Source organism: Herpailurus yagouaroundi, unplaced genomic scaffold (assembly GCF_014898765.1).
Source record: "Herpailurus yagouaroundi ecotype Mexico unplaced genomic scaffold, PumYag 216, whole genome shotgun sequence".
Classification (NCBI taxonomy): domain Eukaryota; kingdom Metazoa; phylum Chordata; class Mammalia; order Carnivora; family Felidae; genus Herpailurus; species Herpailurus yagouaroundi.
The window spans coordinates 4,154,954-4,167,790 of record NW_024412447.1 but is presented as its reverse complement, the minus strand read 5'-3'; the positions used below and the strand labels follow the sequence as shown (position 1 = coordinate 4,167,790).

The 12,837-nt window shown below is 63.7% G+C and overlaps 1 protein-coding gene across 1 annotated transcript; it reads right to left on the bottom strand.

Annotated features, from left to right (window-relative positions):
- Positions 1 to 3,156: 3,156 nt before the first annotated feature.
- Positions 3,157 to 12,837, bottom strand: FSCN1 (fascin actin-bundling protein 1). The gene is made up of 5 exons (XM_040455799.1): positions 11,882 to 12,837; positions 5,535 to 5,691; positions 5,302 to 5,423; positions 4,912 to 5,079; positions 3,157 to 4,546 (listed from the first exon to the last, which is right to left on the bottom strand). The coding sequence occupies exons 1-5, from the start codon at positions 12,711 to 12,713 to the stop codon at positions 4,344 to 4,346; spliced, it is 1,482 nt and encodes a 493-aa protein (XP_040311733.1). The 5' UTR covers positions 12,714 to 12,837; the 3' UTR covers positions 3,157 to 4,343.

The window sequence follows — 12,837 nt, the reverse complement described above, 5'->3', positions numbered from 1 at the left end:
GGTACCCTGGCTGGGGGCGGGGCTGGGGGGAGAAGGACTGCCCTTTGACGTCATCCTCTTGCTTTGATCACCTCGATTCTTGGGATAATAATAACGATCAAGTAGTAACCCGTGCAGAGGACCTGCCAATGCCTGGCACCAGCAGGAGCTTCCTGGAAGGTGGGTCTGCCCCTCCCCTCCCAGGGGGTCAGGCCTGGGTCCCAGGGAGGGGGAGGGGAGTGCATATCCCTCCCCCAAGTCTGCGCAGCTTCTGTCTTGCTGATTCACACCTCCTGGAGGATGAGCCTCCTCCTGGTTAAGCCCAGAGGCCCCACTAAGAGGCTTGGGCTTCCGGCCAAACGCTCCACCCTACCCCGCCCCTCCTCCCCCTGCCCAGGCCCTTTCTCCACGCCTCCTTCTGCCTGGGGAGACCACATCTGTTCCCTTCTCTCTTCGCTGCCCCAGGGGTCTCAGAACCCCTCCTCCATCTGGACAATCTTGCCAGGGAGCCAGTCGCCCACTGCTCAAATGGGGGAAACTGAGGACGGAGGGTCCCCAGAGAGTCCAGATCCTTCTGCGGCCTCACATTATGATTCAGTGTGGGGTCACCGGAGGTCACCTATCATCCCTCCTGATTCAGGAAGAGACTGCTCTGACCCTGCAGGAAGTAGGGCACAGCCAGCCCTGGAGTGTCCTCCTCTGAGATCGCCCCAGAAATGAGAGGAGGGGCCCTGGGCGGCTCAGTGGGTTAAGCGTCCGACTTCGGCTCAGGTCATGATCCCACGGTTCCTGGGTTCGAGCCCCGCGTCGGGGTCTGTGCTGACAGATCAGAGCCTGGAGCCTGCTTCGGATTCTGTGTCTCCCTCTCGCTCTGCCCCTCCCCCGCTCACACTCCATCTTCCTTCTCTCAAAAATAAATAAAAACCTTTTTTTTTTTTTTTTTTTTTAATTAAAAAGAAAGAAACAAACAGGGGAGAAGCCTGAGCTGCGGACACACTTGGGAAGCTCAGAGGCCCCACCGACCAGGACAGCTCATTGTTCCCCGGGAGCTGGCTTATGTGTATCTGTACTCATATCTGTGTGTCCGTGAGCACTTCTGTGTCTGTGCACACACATATGTCTCTAGTGCACGTGTGTTTGTGTGTGCACAGGACTGTACGCATGCCCGTGCATGTACATAAGCCCATGTGTATGCAGGATCGCATGTGATGGGGCCAGGCCCTTGTCAATGGGGAGACACTGAGGAAGGTTCTGGCAGGATCGAGAGCTGCGTCTCCTGCTCTGGCATTCGAGCCTGGGCCCCAGAGCTGGTTCTGACAGAAGGGAACCGAAGGCCCGGAAAGACCCAGAAGTGAGGAGCCTGGGTGTGCAGGAGTGAGGCTGGTGGTCCCCAGCATGCTCCACGCAAGGCCACAGGACGATCGATCTCTTTCTGAAGATGCCCATTGCCTCCAGGTGGGTCTGGAGACAACCTCCCTCGCTTGTTCAAACCCACTCTTCAGGGAGGACCCAAGGAGGCTCCACCCACCCTAGGAGGCTCCACCCTGCCTCCTGCCTACTTCCCCCTACAGGACCTTTGCATATGCTGTTCCCTCTGCCCAGACTGTCCTTCCTGTCCCTTATAATGTCCTCTTTCCCTAAGTGTGATCATCACCCCAGTCAGACTGCGTGCCTCAGTCACCCACAGCCCCCACAATGCGCAGCCACGTGACAGGTGTCCATTTTTGTGGAATGGATGGAATTCGGAATCTGTGCCTAGCTTGTCTGGTTAGGGACGAGGCTGGGATTCCGGGAGCGGACCCTGGTGTCATTCCGGGGCAGTTCATTCCTGCTCCGTGGGCGGGTCTCGAGCCACCTCACCCAGCAGGATCTACAACTGTCCCCAACTGGAACCCCTGCACCCCACCCCAGCCCCCCTTAGTGTGCCTCCCCCCCCTCCCCCCCCCCGGCCCCCCCCCCCCCCACCGTGGTCTGGAAGAGCTTGGATCCGGAAGATTCATCTGTCCCTTCCATGTCACTGAGACCTGAGACTTTTCTGGCTTCCAGCCTGGCTTTAACAGGGGTGGGGGACTGGTCGCCAGGACCCCGCTGGGGCCCCAACATCCCTTTGTGGCTGCCATCTGCCCTTGTCAATCTCGAGACTCCCGCCTCCAGGAACCACCAATCACGGCCCGCCTCCCAGTTTCGTCACCAGCAGCCAATCAGCGCTTCCGCTGAGCCCTCTGGCTGCGAGGCCGACTCCAGCCCCCTCACCCCCGCCGTCCCCGGGCCCTGGCACTGCACGCCCCCATGTCCCCATCCATCCTCTGCTCATTGGACACCCACAGGGCGCCGTGCTCCACCCGCAAGGCTGTGCCTGGCTGCTCTGGACCTCAGTCTTCTCTGTAAGATGGGAACTAGCGCTACCCTTGGGAAGCTCTGGGTTAAGTGAGATACTGCAGTCGCTGCAAGGCTGGCCAGGTCGGGGGCGGGGGGGTCCTGCCAGGGGCCGAGAACGCAGGGTGGGCTCAGGGCTGGACACTTCCTCAGCTTCTGGTGTGCCAGATGGAGAAGTGTCCCCCAACTTCCAGGGCTGAGCCTGCTTTGATGTAGGGACCCAACATGGCGCCTCCCTCCCCCCAGCTTAGCCCATCCAGCGGCCTGCTCCCAGGACCTGCACCTGTCTCTATCTGTGCCCGTCCGCAGAAGGCCCGTCGGACCGCGAAATCCCAGCCTCTGCAAGGCCTAGTGTTTGGGGGTGTTGATGCATCCACAAAAGGCCTATGCAGTAGAAGAGGGCGGCCAAGGGCCCCAGTCCTCCAAGTTGTAGTCAAGGGCATCTCTAGAGGCAGAAGAAAGCTGGATCTATGGGTTCGTGTTACCCTGACCTCGACCTCCTAAGCCCATGGGCCCAACTCACTGTGCAGGCCTGGAACGGGCCTCACAAATACTGGAGGCAGGAAACTGTGGGACCAGATTGAGCCACCTCCCCACCCAGGAGCTCCCGCTACCTGCTTGGGACCCTGGTGGCCTCAGGCAGATCTCCGGGGTAAGTAAGAGGCCATCCCTCACAGGGCCCCCTCCTCCACTCCTGGAGGCAGCCAGGCTGCTCAGACCACCCATCGGACCCTGGGCCCCGCCCGCCCCACCCGCCTGCACTCCCCACCCCCCCCCACACACACACACACACGGGCCAGCTCAGGGCTGCACACGCATTATTTTATTTTGCTTTCCAGTCTGAAGCTACTATCATGGGCGTTTAGTTATACAAATGACACTTACAAAAAATAAAAGACCAGGACACCCAGAGTGAGATGCATGGCAGAGATGAACCGGGGGTGGGGGGCTGGCAGGGGGCAGGGCCGGGAGCCAAGGGCCTCGGGGGCTCCCCGGGAGGCTCCCGATGGAGGGTGCCGCCCAACCTCATCCCACCCCAAGACCCAAGGAGTCCAGTCGGACAGGGAGCACCGATCACACCGGGGGCTCTGGCTGAGGCGGTGAGGGACTCAGCACCACCAGATGGGGACACAGGCCAGGGCAGGCAGGAGGGAGGGGGCCAGCGAGAGGCCCCGAGGAGGTAGGGGCGGGTTTGGGATTCAGGGAAGCACCCTGCCCCCCGCCCCCCACGACTAGCAAGCAAGTAGGGCTGCGAGGCCCGGAGATGCCGATTCAAGATCCCCCACGAGACCCCTTGAAGATCACTCGTGGCTGCCAACCAGGCTTGCCTGGGCGCCTCTGGCAATGTTTCGTTTCAAAAAAAAAGAAAAAAAAATACTGATTTGGTCATTTTCTGCTTCCAGTCAGGCCAGGGTGAAAGAAGACAGACGGCAGGGCCCCAGAGCACAACAGCGGTGGGCAGGCGGGCAGGCCGCGGGTGCAGAGGGGCCAGCAGCCAGCACACGCGGCTTTCACCCTCTCCCCCTCCCACAGCCTCCCCCCGCCGCAGGGATGGTGCACCAGGGGCTCCGATAAGCTGGGGCAAGCGCCCAGCTCCCGGGAAGGGGCGGGTGGGGAGAGGCTCTTGGGAGGGGGCAGGAGATTCCAGTTACACACCCCGCCAGGCCCAGGGGCTCAGGAAGGCCTCCCAGGGACCCCCGCGTCCCCCGCCCCCGCCCTTCTTGGCCACTTTGAGGAAATAAGGCTCAGAGTCGTCTGAGGTCAGAAGAAAGGGGTGCCAGCCTCGCCCATGGCAGAGAGGAGAGAGGGCAGAGGGGTCTGAGATCCCCTCCAAGGACCAGGCACGGGGCAGCAGGTGGGGGCACCATGTTCTCTGGGTTTCCAGTTTGAAAGGCAAGGGACTTGCCACGACACCGGAGCCCGCCTGGAGAAGAGAGTTATTAGCAGAAGGGTCTGGGCAGGGCGGGGACAGGGCGCTGGGCGGCAGGCTAGTACTCCCACAGAGTGGCGGGGTCGATGGTCTCGGCGCAGGCCTTCAGGACCCCCGCGTGGTCCCCCTTCAGGTAGCGCCCGCCCACCTTGATGGCCACCTTGTTGTAGTCACAGAACTCGAAGAAGAAATCCACGGGGGTGTCGCTGCTGCTGGTGACCGAGGAGTCACTGCCCACTGTCCAGTACTTGCCTGTGGAGTCTGGGGTGGGGGGTGGGGGCGAGGCCCATCAGGCCCCATGCTGGGCCAGCTCCCCACACGGCAATCACCACTTCCGGAACTGGGGTGACCTCTGTGCCTAAGCCTCCCTCCCTCCACCTGCTGGACAGGGGTCCGCGCCCCTTCCCCCCACCCGGGGTTTAAGTCCCACAGCTCAGGTGTGCGACACCTTCCCGGCCCACCGTTTCCAGAACCCCGCCTCTCGCTCTGGTGGAGCCAGGGAGTCCACTCTGGGGTGGGCCGGGGAGCCCCCCTCCTACACAGCGAAGAGGGGAAGGGCCTGGTGGCCACGGGATGTCTGTCCCCAGAGCCAAATCACTGAGCCACCGCGCCTCCGGAGAACCCACCTTTGATGTTGTAGGCCCCGTCACTGAACTCCAGCTGGAAGACGTCGTAGCTGGAGCGGTTGGCATCCAGGGTGCCCGTGACCTTGCGGCAGCCGATGAAGCCGTGCTCCCCGCGGAACACAATGATGGGGCGGTTGATGAGTTTCATGAGGAAGAGCTCCGAGTCCCCTGGCCCAGGAAGGGGGAAGAGCGGTGAGCCTCATGGTGGGGGCGGGGCGGGGACGGGGTGCTGGGATGATCCGGGTGTGGCTCAGAGAGGACTCTGGGGTCACCGGGCAAATCAGCCCTAGGGTGAGACCCAGCAGGGGGTGGGCCTGGGGGGGGGGGCGGTGCCGGGGAGTGACTAGGAGGTGGGCAGGCCCTCCGGGGAACCAGGGAGGGACTACCTACCTGCTGTCTCCACCGAGGCGGCCAGCTGCCCGTTCTTCTTGGCCGTCACAAACTTGCCATTGGACGCACGCAGTGTGATCCGCCGATCACTCCACTCGATGTCAAAATAGCAGCTGGCGTTCCTGGGGGTGACAGGGCAGGGTCAGGCAAGGCCGCCCTGGGTCCCCGGGCCCCGTCCCAACAGAGAGGGCCGGTCTGGGTGCGGGGTGGTTGGGGGGGGGGGGGAGACTCACTTGGTGGAGGCAGTGGACTGCACGCCCCCGGTGGCCGTCAGCGTCCAGTACTTGCCCGTGTGGGTGCGGAAGGCACACTTTTTGGTGTCGCGGTCGATCTCCAGCTGGAAGGTCTCCTGGTCGGTCTCCTCGTCCTGATTGGCTGACAAGTCCATACCTGCGGGGAGAGCTTCCGACTGGCACGGGGACCCCAGTTCGGGCTGACCCACAGCCCTGCCCTCACACACCAACACGGCGGGGCTGCGGAGACCCCTCAGCTTCGACAGCAGAGGCCGGAACCCAAGACCCCAGGCAGGGCCAGGCAGGGCCCAAGGCCGGCCACGTCCGTCTAGGCATCACGTCCTGTGATTATAGAAGTAATACCTTCCGACAAACCATCTGCAAAAAAGCCATTCTAGAGCCAGTCGGGAGAACCTTAACGCGGCCCAGGATTAAATATTAAGGATTAGTTACGGTTCATCATATTGCGGTTATGTAGGAAAATGGCCTCATTTTTCAGACACAAACACCTCGAGACGAAATGCCCCGAGGTCAGGGATTTGCTTTCCCTACAACCAAAAACAAGGAATAAAGGGACAGATGGAGCTAGAGGGCAGACTGCGGCACCTGAGGGAAATGGATACATCGTAGCCTCCCCGTGCCTCTGAATGTGTCCAAGTTAACAGGAAAACAGCAGAGCGACCTCACGTTCCTTTCAGAGAACTTACAGAACTCGTGAAAGCGAAGTCGCACGCGGTCCCGCGGTCCCACGCCCCCGCGCCCCAGACCGCACCGGCACGGCGGGTGGACTCACCCTCCTTGTCCCCCCTGTGCAGACACAGGCATTTTCTCCACCTCAGTGCACGCCTGCCACCGATCTCGATCTGCAGGTGATCTGGCAGCATCTCTGCACACGTGTCCCTGTCCCCAAAGCACCTGATGCGACCAGAGGGAGCTTCCCGTGCTCCCAAGCCCGGCAGCCCGGAAGCAGGCTATGTGGCCCCAACAGAACGAACTCACACTCCCCAAGCGCCTGGGTTCGAACGACGCTGGTGCCCAGACTCAGAGCTGGCAAGTGGGTCACCGTTTGGGTCCGACACCTTAGGGAAGACGGGACCACACTGGTGGACGGTAAGTTGTCCCTTCAGAGGGGCAGATGGAGGCTGGTGGCTGGTGGAGCCTCAGTTCCCCCACCCCCACCCCCGGCCGGGACCCACCCTTAGCTCTCTCCACCACCAAGTGGAGGGCCTGAAGGGTGTGAGCCTATTTTCTTTTTTTAATGTTTATTTATTTTTGAAAGAGAGAGAGAGAGACACAGACAGAGCACAAATGGGGGAGGGGCAGAGAACGAGGGCGACACAGAATCCGAAGCGGGGCTCGAACCCAGGAACGGTGAGGTCGTGACCTGAGCCGAGGTCGGACGCTTAACCCACTGAGCCCCCCAGGTGCCCAGGGTGTGAGCCTGTCTTAACCCACATCAGCACCAGGGGGCGGGGACCTTCACCTCCCCAAAGAGGGAGACTGAGGCACAGAGGTGGTATGTCCTTGCCCAAGGTCACCCAGAGGGAGAATATTGAGTCCTGGTGACCCTGAGGAGGGGAAGGGGGCAAACGGGCCTCCGGCCGTGCCCTCTGTGTGGCCTGGCGGACCCAGGGCCCTGAAATAGATCCTCTTGGAACCCCTTGGGCTCCACCCTCCAGGCCCCCCGGGCCCGCAGAGCCCTGATGTTGGGGATCCGCTGACGGCCGCGAGGCAGGTAACGAGCCCCATCCACCATCACACCCCCAGTGAAGCACTGGGTGAGGATGAGGGTCAGCAGGGACTGGGCCCCCTGGGTAGCCGGGCCACCAAGAATGGGACCGTCCTAGGGCCACTCAGGGGAGGAGCACCACGTGGGGCTGCAGTCCCCGAAAGCGGGCTGACCTGCCCCACCCCCACTGCTGCAGAAGGGGCCCTGTGAGCCCACCCCGGCCACCTGCCCAGGGTACCTGCGCTGGCTGGCTGACCGGAGGGAGGGAACAGAGTGGAGTAAAAGCCCTCCAGGCACGCTCCAACAGCAGGAAAGACAGAGGGAGATCCCCAGAAAGAGGGGCAGAAGGGAGCAGGGAAGGGACCTGGGTTAGAAGTCAAACCTGCTGGTTCAAAGGGCTCATCTTAATACAGCCTTGCAGATAAACGAGGCACTTGCCAGCCTTCGGGAGAGAACTCAGAAGTCGGGAGGCTCCGCTGGGTCATCGCTGCCCAGGGACACACAGCTGCCACCGGCCACTGGGTTACTGAGACCCCATCAGCTGGCTGTGTGCAGTCCTGGAAGGGCCTAGGCCAGCAGGGGAGCCACCCAAAGTGGGGGCCAGGCACCCTGGGGTAAGTGCCCTCCCCTCACTCAGCCTCGGTCTCCCTCTGTCTACCCAAAGGGTCCCTCCATCCTGCCAGGAGGTTGGAAGAATTCAGGGGCCTGGTGCCAGGTAGACAGCAGGTCTTCCAACCCCAAAAGGAAGGGGTGGGGGAGGGATCCGTCTCCCCAACATCCAGCAGGGCCCCTCCTGGCTCCGAGGCCCCGCCCAGACGGGAAAGGCCCCGCTTGGCCTTGGAGTCTCTAATTAGAGCTGGGTTACTATGGGAACAGGGTGTTCTTCGGGATTTTTCTTTTCATCAACAGCAGCAGCAGCAGCAGCACAGAAAACCTGAGTCACAGACCCGCAGGAGCCCCCGGGGAGGCAGACGTGGGGGCTCAAAGAAGCGCATCTCCTGCCTCCCCCAGCCCTGCCTGGCCCTCTGCCTCATGGCTTTCCCTGTCTCCTGCCTCTGAGCCATTCTCTAAGGTAGCTCAGAGGGGGCACCCCACCCCCCCCCCCCCCGCAGCCTTAGCAGTCCCCAAATTCGCCTGGCCTGTCCAAACTGGACACTCCCCAGCACCCCATTCAGGTTAGGGGAGGGGACTGGGAAGCATCTGTGGCCTCCGCTCCCCCCCCACCCCACCTTCCGGTCACTCTTACCACCACCTGACCCCTTCAGATCCTGCCTCCATCCTTGCACAAGAACAAGGGCCTGAATTACCTCACATGTCCCGCCTCTTCAGGAGAGCTCTTACACATCCTGCAAAGCCCAACCTGGCCAGCCCTTTCTCAGCCAGCCAGCCAGCCAGCCAGCCAGCCTTGCCTTTTGAGTGCCCCTGAGTGGCTGGGACAGGGCACTTCCTGAGCACGCATCCCCAGGGCACAGCTGGCCAGAGGCAAGGAGCTGTGAGACCAAGGGGGGACCTCGGTGAGGCACAGCCCAGGGTGAGGCTGGCGTCGGGGGCAGGGGAGATTTCTAAGGAGCACGGCAGGAGACCCCACTGGGAGTGACGTGCTGCTCCCCCAGAGACCCCGCCAACCTCCAGCCCCACCCAAGCCAGCTCCTCACCTGGGACGTGGTCACAGCTACACCATTTCGGAGCACCTGGGATGGACACGGGCCATCTGCCTGTCACATCGGTCCTCAGGCAGAGGACCCCACTCCCTGGTAGCCGAGATGGCCCCGTCCCAGAAACAAATCCTGGCTCAAAGGATTACCCTGGGGCGGCCCAAGCAGGTGGGGAAACTGAGGTCAGAGAGCAGGCTGCAGCCTCAGCAGGGAGCACCCCACCCCCACCAGGCCAGGCCCGTGCAAGCCTGTGGACATGATTCACATCCCCCCTGCCGGCTAAGCCCCGGATCCTCCTCCTTCCTGGCTGGCTTTTCCCAGCATGTGTCAGAAGCACAGACGCCGCCGCCTCCTTGCCACGCAGGCCTGTCCAAAATGGCCTCCGCAGACACGCCCCCCCCACCCACCCCCAAACGGCTGCGGGTCCTCCGGTCACCCTCTATCCCACCGGGAAGCCCCGGGGTCAGCTAACACGAGGACAAGAGGAGGACCCCAGGATCTGAGACCAAAAGAGCCCCCAGTGTCAGCCCCCAAAGACCCCTCCCCCAACTCTATGCACCTTTAAACTCACAGATGAGCCAACACTTCCACTGGCCCAATTTCCGGCTCCCCTTTGCCCCATCAGCCTGAATCACACCCGAACGCTGCCAGCAAGCTTAAGAAAGAGGAGAGGGCATCTGCCCAGGCTCGCTCAGCTCTTCCCGACCCCGAGGGCGAGGGCAAGGGCAAGGGCAAGGGCCAGGGCCACCTGCTCCTCCAGGTCTTCCTCATGGTGGCCCCCACCAGCTGTTTCAGTCCCACCTACCAACCTCACAAACTCCTTCCCAGACATACTGGGCTTTCTGCTCCTTCCTGCCTCAGGGCCTTTGCACCAGCTGTGCCTCCTGCTGGCACCACTGTTCCACACACCTGATCCACACAACCTTGTATTCATGTTTCAGGTCAGCTCAATTGTCCTCTTCAGAAGTCACCACCACCACCACCACCACCACCACCCCCGCCCTCCCCCATCTAATCTGGGATCCTGATATACTTTCTGGACCCCCGGGCCTTTGCCTGACACCTCTGGGATGCCGCTCATGTCCCAACAAGAACATTAGCCACAACAGGGAAGGGTCCGGACACACGCACTCATTTGTTCACCACTCAGGCCTCAGCATGTCTCACCTGGTAGGGCCTCAAGATCTGCTGAAGAGGTGAGGAGTCCTGCCCTACCTGCGCTGTGTGAGACCAGAAAGGGGAGGCCCATTGTGCCCTGGAGGCTGGGAGGTATCAGGGGTCCCGAAAAGCACCTATTCTGTAGTCAGACTGACCCAGTTCTGCAAGCTGCCAACTTGCTGTGTGACCTTGGGCAAATGGCTTCACCTCTCTGGGCCAAACCCGCTCATCTGTCCCCTTGAAATATCACTGCCCAAATCAAGCAAACTCAGGCACAAAACAGCCATTTCCCCTTCCCGGCCTCTACCCCACTGACAAGGGGCTGCAAGCCCCTCTCCCCAGTCCCAGCCCACAGTCAGGAGGCTGGCTATCAGGAGAAAGTCCGGGAAGGCCACTCTACCAGGAGGAGGCCACCGATCGGGCTCCCATCCAGCCATCTCCAGAGGCTGGGCTCCAACTTCCCACTCGGCAGAGCCAGCCCCCGACAGGTCCGTCCAGTGGGGCCTCTGGCTGCAGAGAACCAACTGTCTTCCTTGCCAAAGGAGGGACGAGGGCGTCAGAAGGAAGAGAAACCGCCCAGGGGGAGAATCTAAGAAGGGAAGAGGGGGGCTCATTTCTGGCGCGCAGGCCGGTAGGAAATGGCCAGGCCAGCGGGAGGCCCGGGAAAGGACGCATTGAGTTGCAGCCAATTGTTCCAGTCGGGACACTTGGGAATGGGTTCATTCGAGGGTAGGGGGCCTCCCGAGGGAGCCAGGCTGGGGTCTCTCGGCTCACGTTAAGTCCGCCCTCGAACGGCCGCAGCGCAGAGCGCACCAGACCCGAGACGCGCGGCGGGCGCAGGGCGGGGTGGGTGCCTGGCAGGGGGCCATCGGCGCCACGCCGTCCCGGGACCGGGGCGCAAGGAGGGGGGCCGCCTCCAGGAGAGGCTCCGGACCCGGGCACTAGAACGGGGGCGGCGCGGGGGGTCCTCAGCAAGGGGGGACCCGCAGAAAACCGATCCCCTCCCCCGCCCCTCCGCATCTGGTTTTCCCATCTGCAGAGACCGAGCAGGACAAAGGGGGCGAGGGAGGGCCCTCTGGAGGAGCCCGCCCCCCTGCTCACAAAGGCCGCGGCCTGGAGCGCGGGGCAGACGCGGGAGGAGGGGCTGGGGGGGGGGAAGGGCAGACACGAGGGGCGCACCCCCCAGCAGAGGCCGACCCCTCGAGGCTGCGAGTGGGGGTGGAGAAAGGGCTGGAGGGCTGGAAGGTGGCGGCGCACCCTGCGGAGATCAAAGGCTCCCCCATCCCGCCTGCGCTGCGAGGGCCGTGGGGGGTGGGGGTGTGCCCCGAGCGTGTAGCTACCCTCGTCTTCGCCCTCGAGCTGACCAGGGAGGGGCACGAGGAAAGGGGGGATGGGCGTTGCCCCCCAGGGCTGGGCAGGGCGATCCGCGGGATCAGCGCGCGTGGGGAGTTCCAGGCCTGGGCCTGGGGGTGGGGGTGAGGGTGGGGGTGGGGGTGGGGGGTCGGAGGGTGGCCCGTAGGGCGGCGCCTACGTGGGGCCCGGTGAGCCCCAACCCCGACGCGGGGCGGGGGTGTGCGGCGCCGCGCAAGGATGGGCAAAGCCCCACCCCTCGCCCCCTCCTCCGGGCCCGAGCGCACGTCCCGCGACGAGGCGGGGAGGCCGGCGCGCCTAGCGGGGGCGCACCGGACGTCGCTGGGGATTACAGCAGCGCCGCGGGCGAGAAAGGGCGGGAGGCTGGAGGTACGGGGGTGGGGTGCGCTTTGTGCACCGACCGGGAGAGGAGGGGGGGCGGCGTCCCCACTCACCCTGGCGCGTGGACACGTTCCTCTCGTTGGCCGCCTGCAGCACGACCTGGGCGCAGCTCTGCTCCAGGGCGAAGAGCTCGTCCTTGCCCACCTTGGTGGCCTTGCCCGCCTTGAGCGTGCCGCTGGGCCCCGACGGCGCCAGGTAGCGGCCTTCGCAGTCGCGGAAGGCCACCTTGCCGGAGCGGAACTCGAGCGTGTAGCCGGTGGCGGGCTCGGGGCGCGCCACCAGGCGCCCGTCGTGGCGCAGGAAGCGGTGGTCGGCCGTCTGCACGCTGTAGCGCTGGTCCTGGAAGGCCAGCGTGATGAGCGAGTCGACGCCCCAGGGCACGTCGCGGTCCACGGCGATCTCGTCGGCCGGCCGCGCGCTCAGGTGCGCGTAGCGCTTGCGGGTCAGGCTATAGATGTTGACCTGCGGGTGCATGGCGATGTGCACGCTCCACTTCTCGGCCGGCGACACGGTCTGCGCGAAGCACGACAGGCGGTCCTCGGTGCCGCCGAAGTAACGCCGGTGCACCTCGGACTGCAGCGACCAGCGGCCGTCGTCGTGAGCCACGATGAGAAAGCGGCAGTCGGGGCCCGGCACCTCGCGCTCGCAGGTCACATTGCCGTCCTTGTCCGCCGCCAGGTAGCGGCCCAGGTGGCTGCGCAGGCACACGGCCGCGCTGCCCGCCTCGTCGGGCGGCTGCTCCAGCGTCCAGATCTGCTTCTTCTTCAGGCTGCTGGCCGACGCGTTCACCTTGAACCCGAACGCCTCGGCCGTCAGGTACTTGTTGCCGCAGTTGATGAGGCCGAACTGGATCTGCACCGCCTCGGCAGTGCCGTTGGCGGTCATGGTGGCGGCGGGCGGGAGGGCCCTGGCGCGGCCCGGGAGGTCGGTGGCGGGTCCCCGCGGCGGCGCCCTGCTCCTTTGTTCACGGCCGCGGCCCGGCGCGCACCCTGCGCAGCGCTCCACAAAG

Bases quoted from the DNA above. Each gene is read 5' to 3' on its own strand.
- FSCN1 (XM_040455799.1), bottom strand. From the start codon at position 12,713: ATGACCGCCAACGGCACTGCCGAGGCGGTGCAGATCCAGTTCGGCCTC. The intron at 5,424-5,534 runs GTGAGTCTCCCC...TGTCACCCCCAG, and splicing joins CAGTCCACTGCCTCCACCAA to GAACGCCAGCTGCTATTTTG. The intron at 5,080-5,301 runs GTAGGTAGTCCC...TTCCTGGGCCAG, and splicing joins CGCCTCGGTGGAGACAGCAG to GGGACTCGGAGCTCTTCCTC.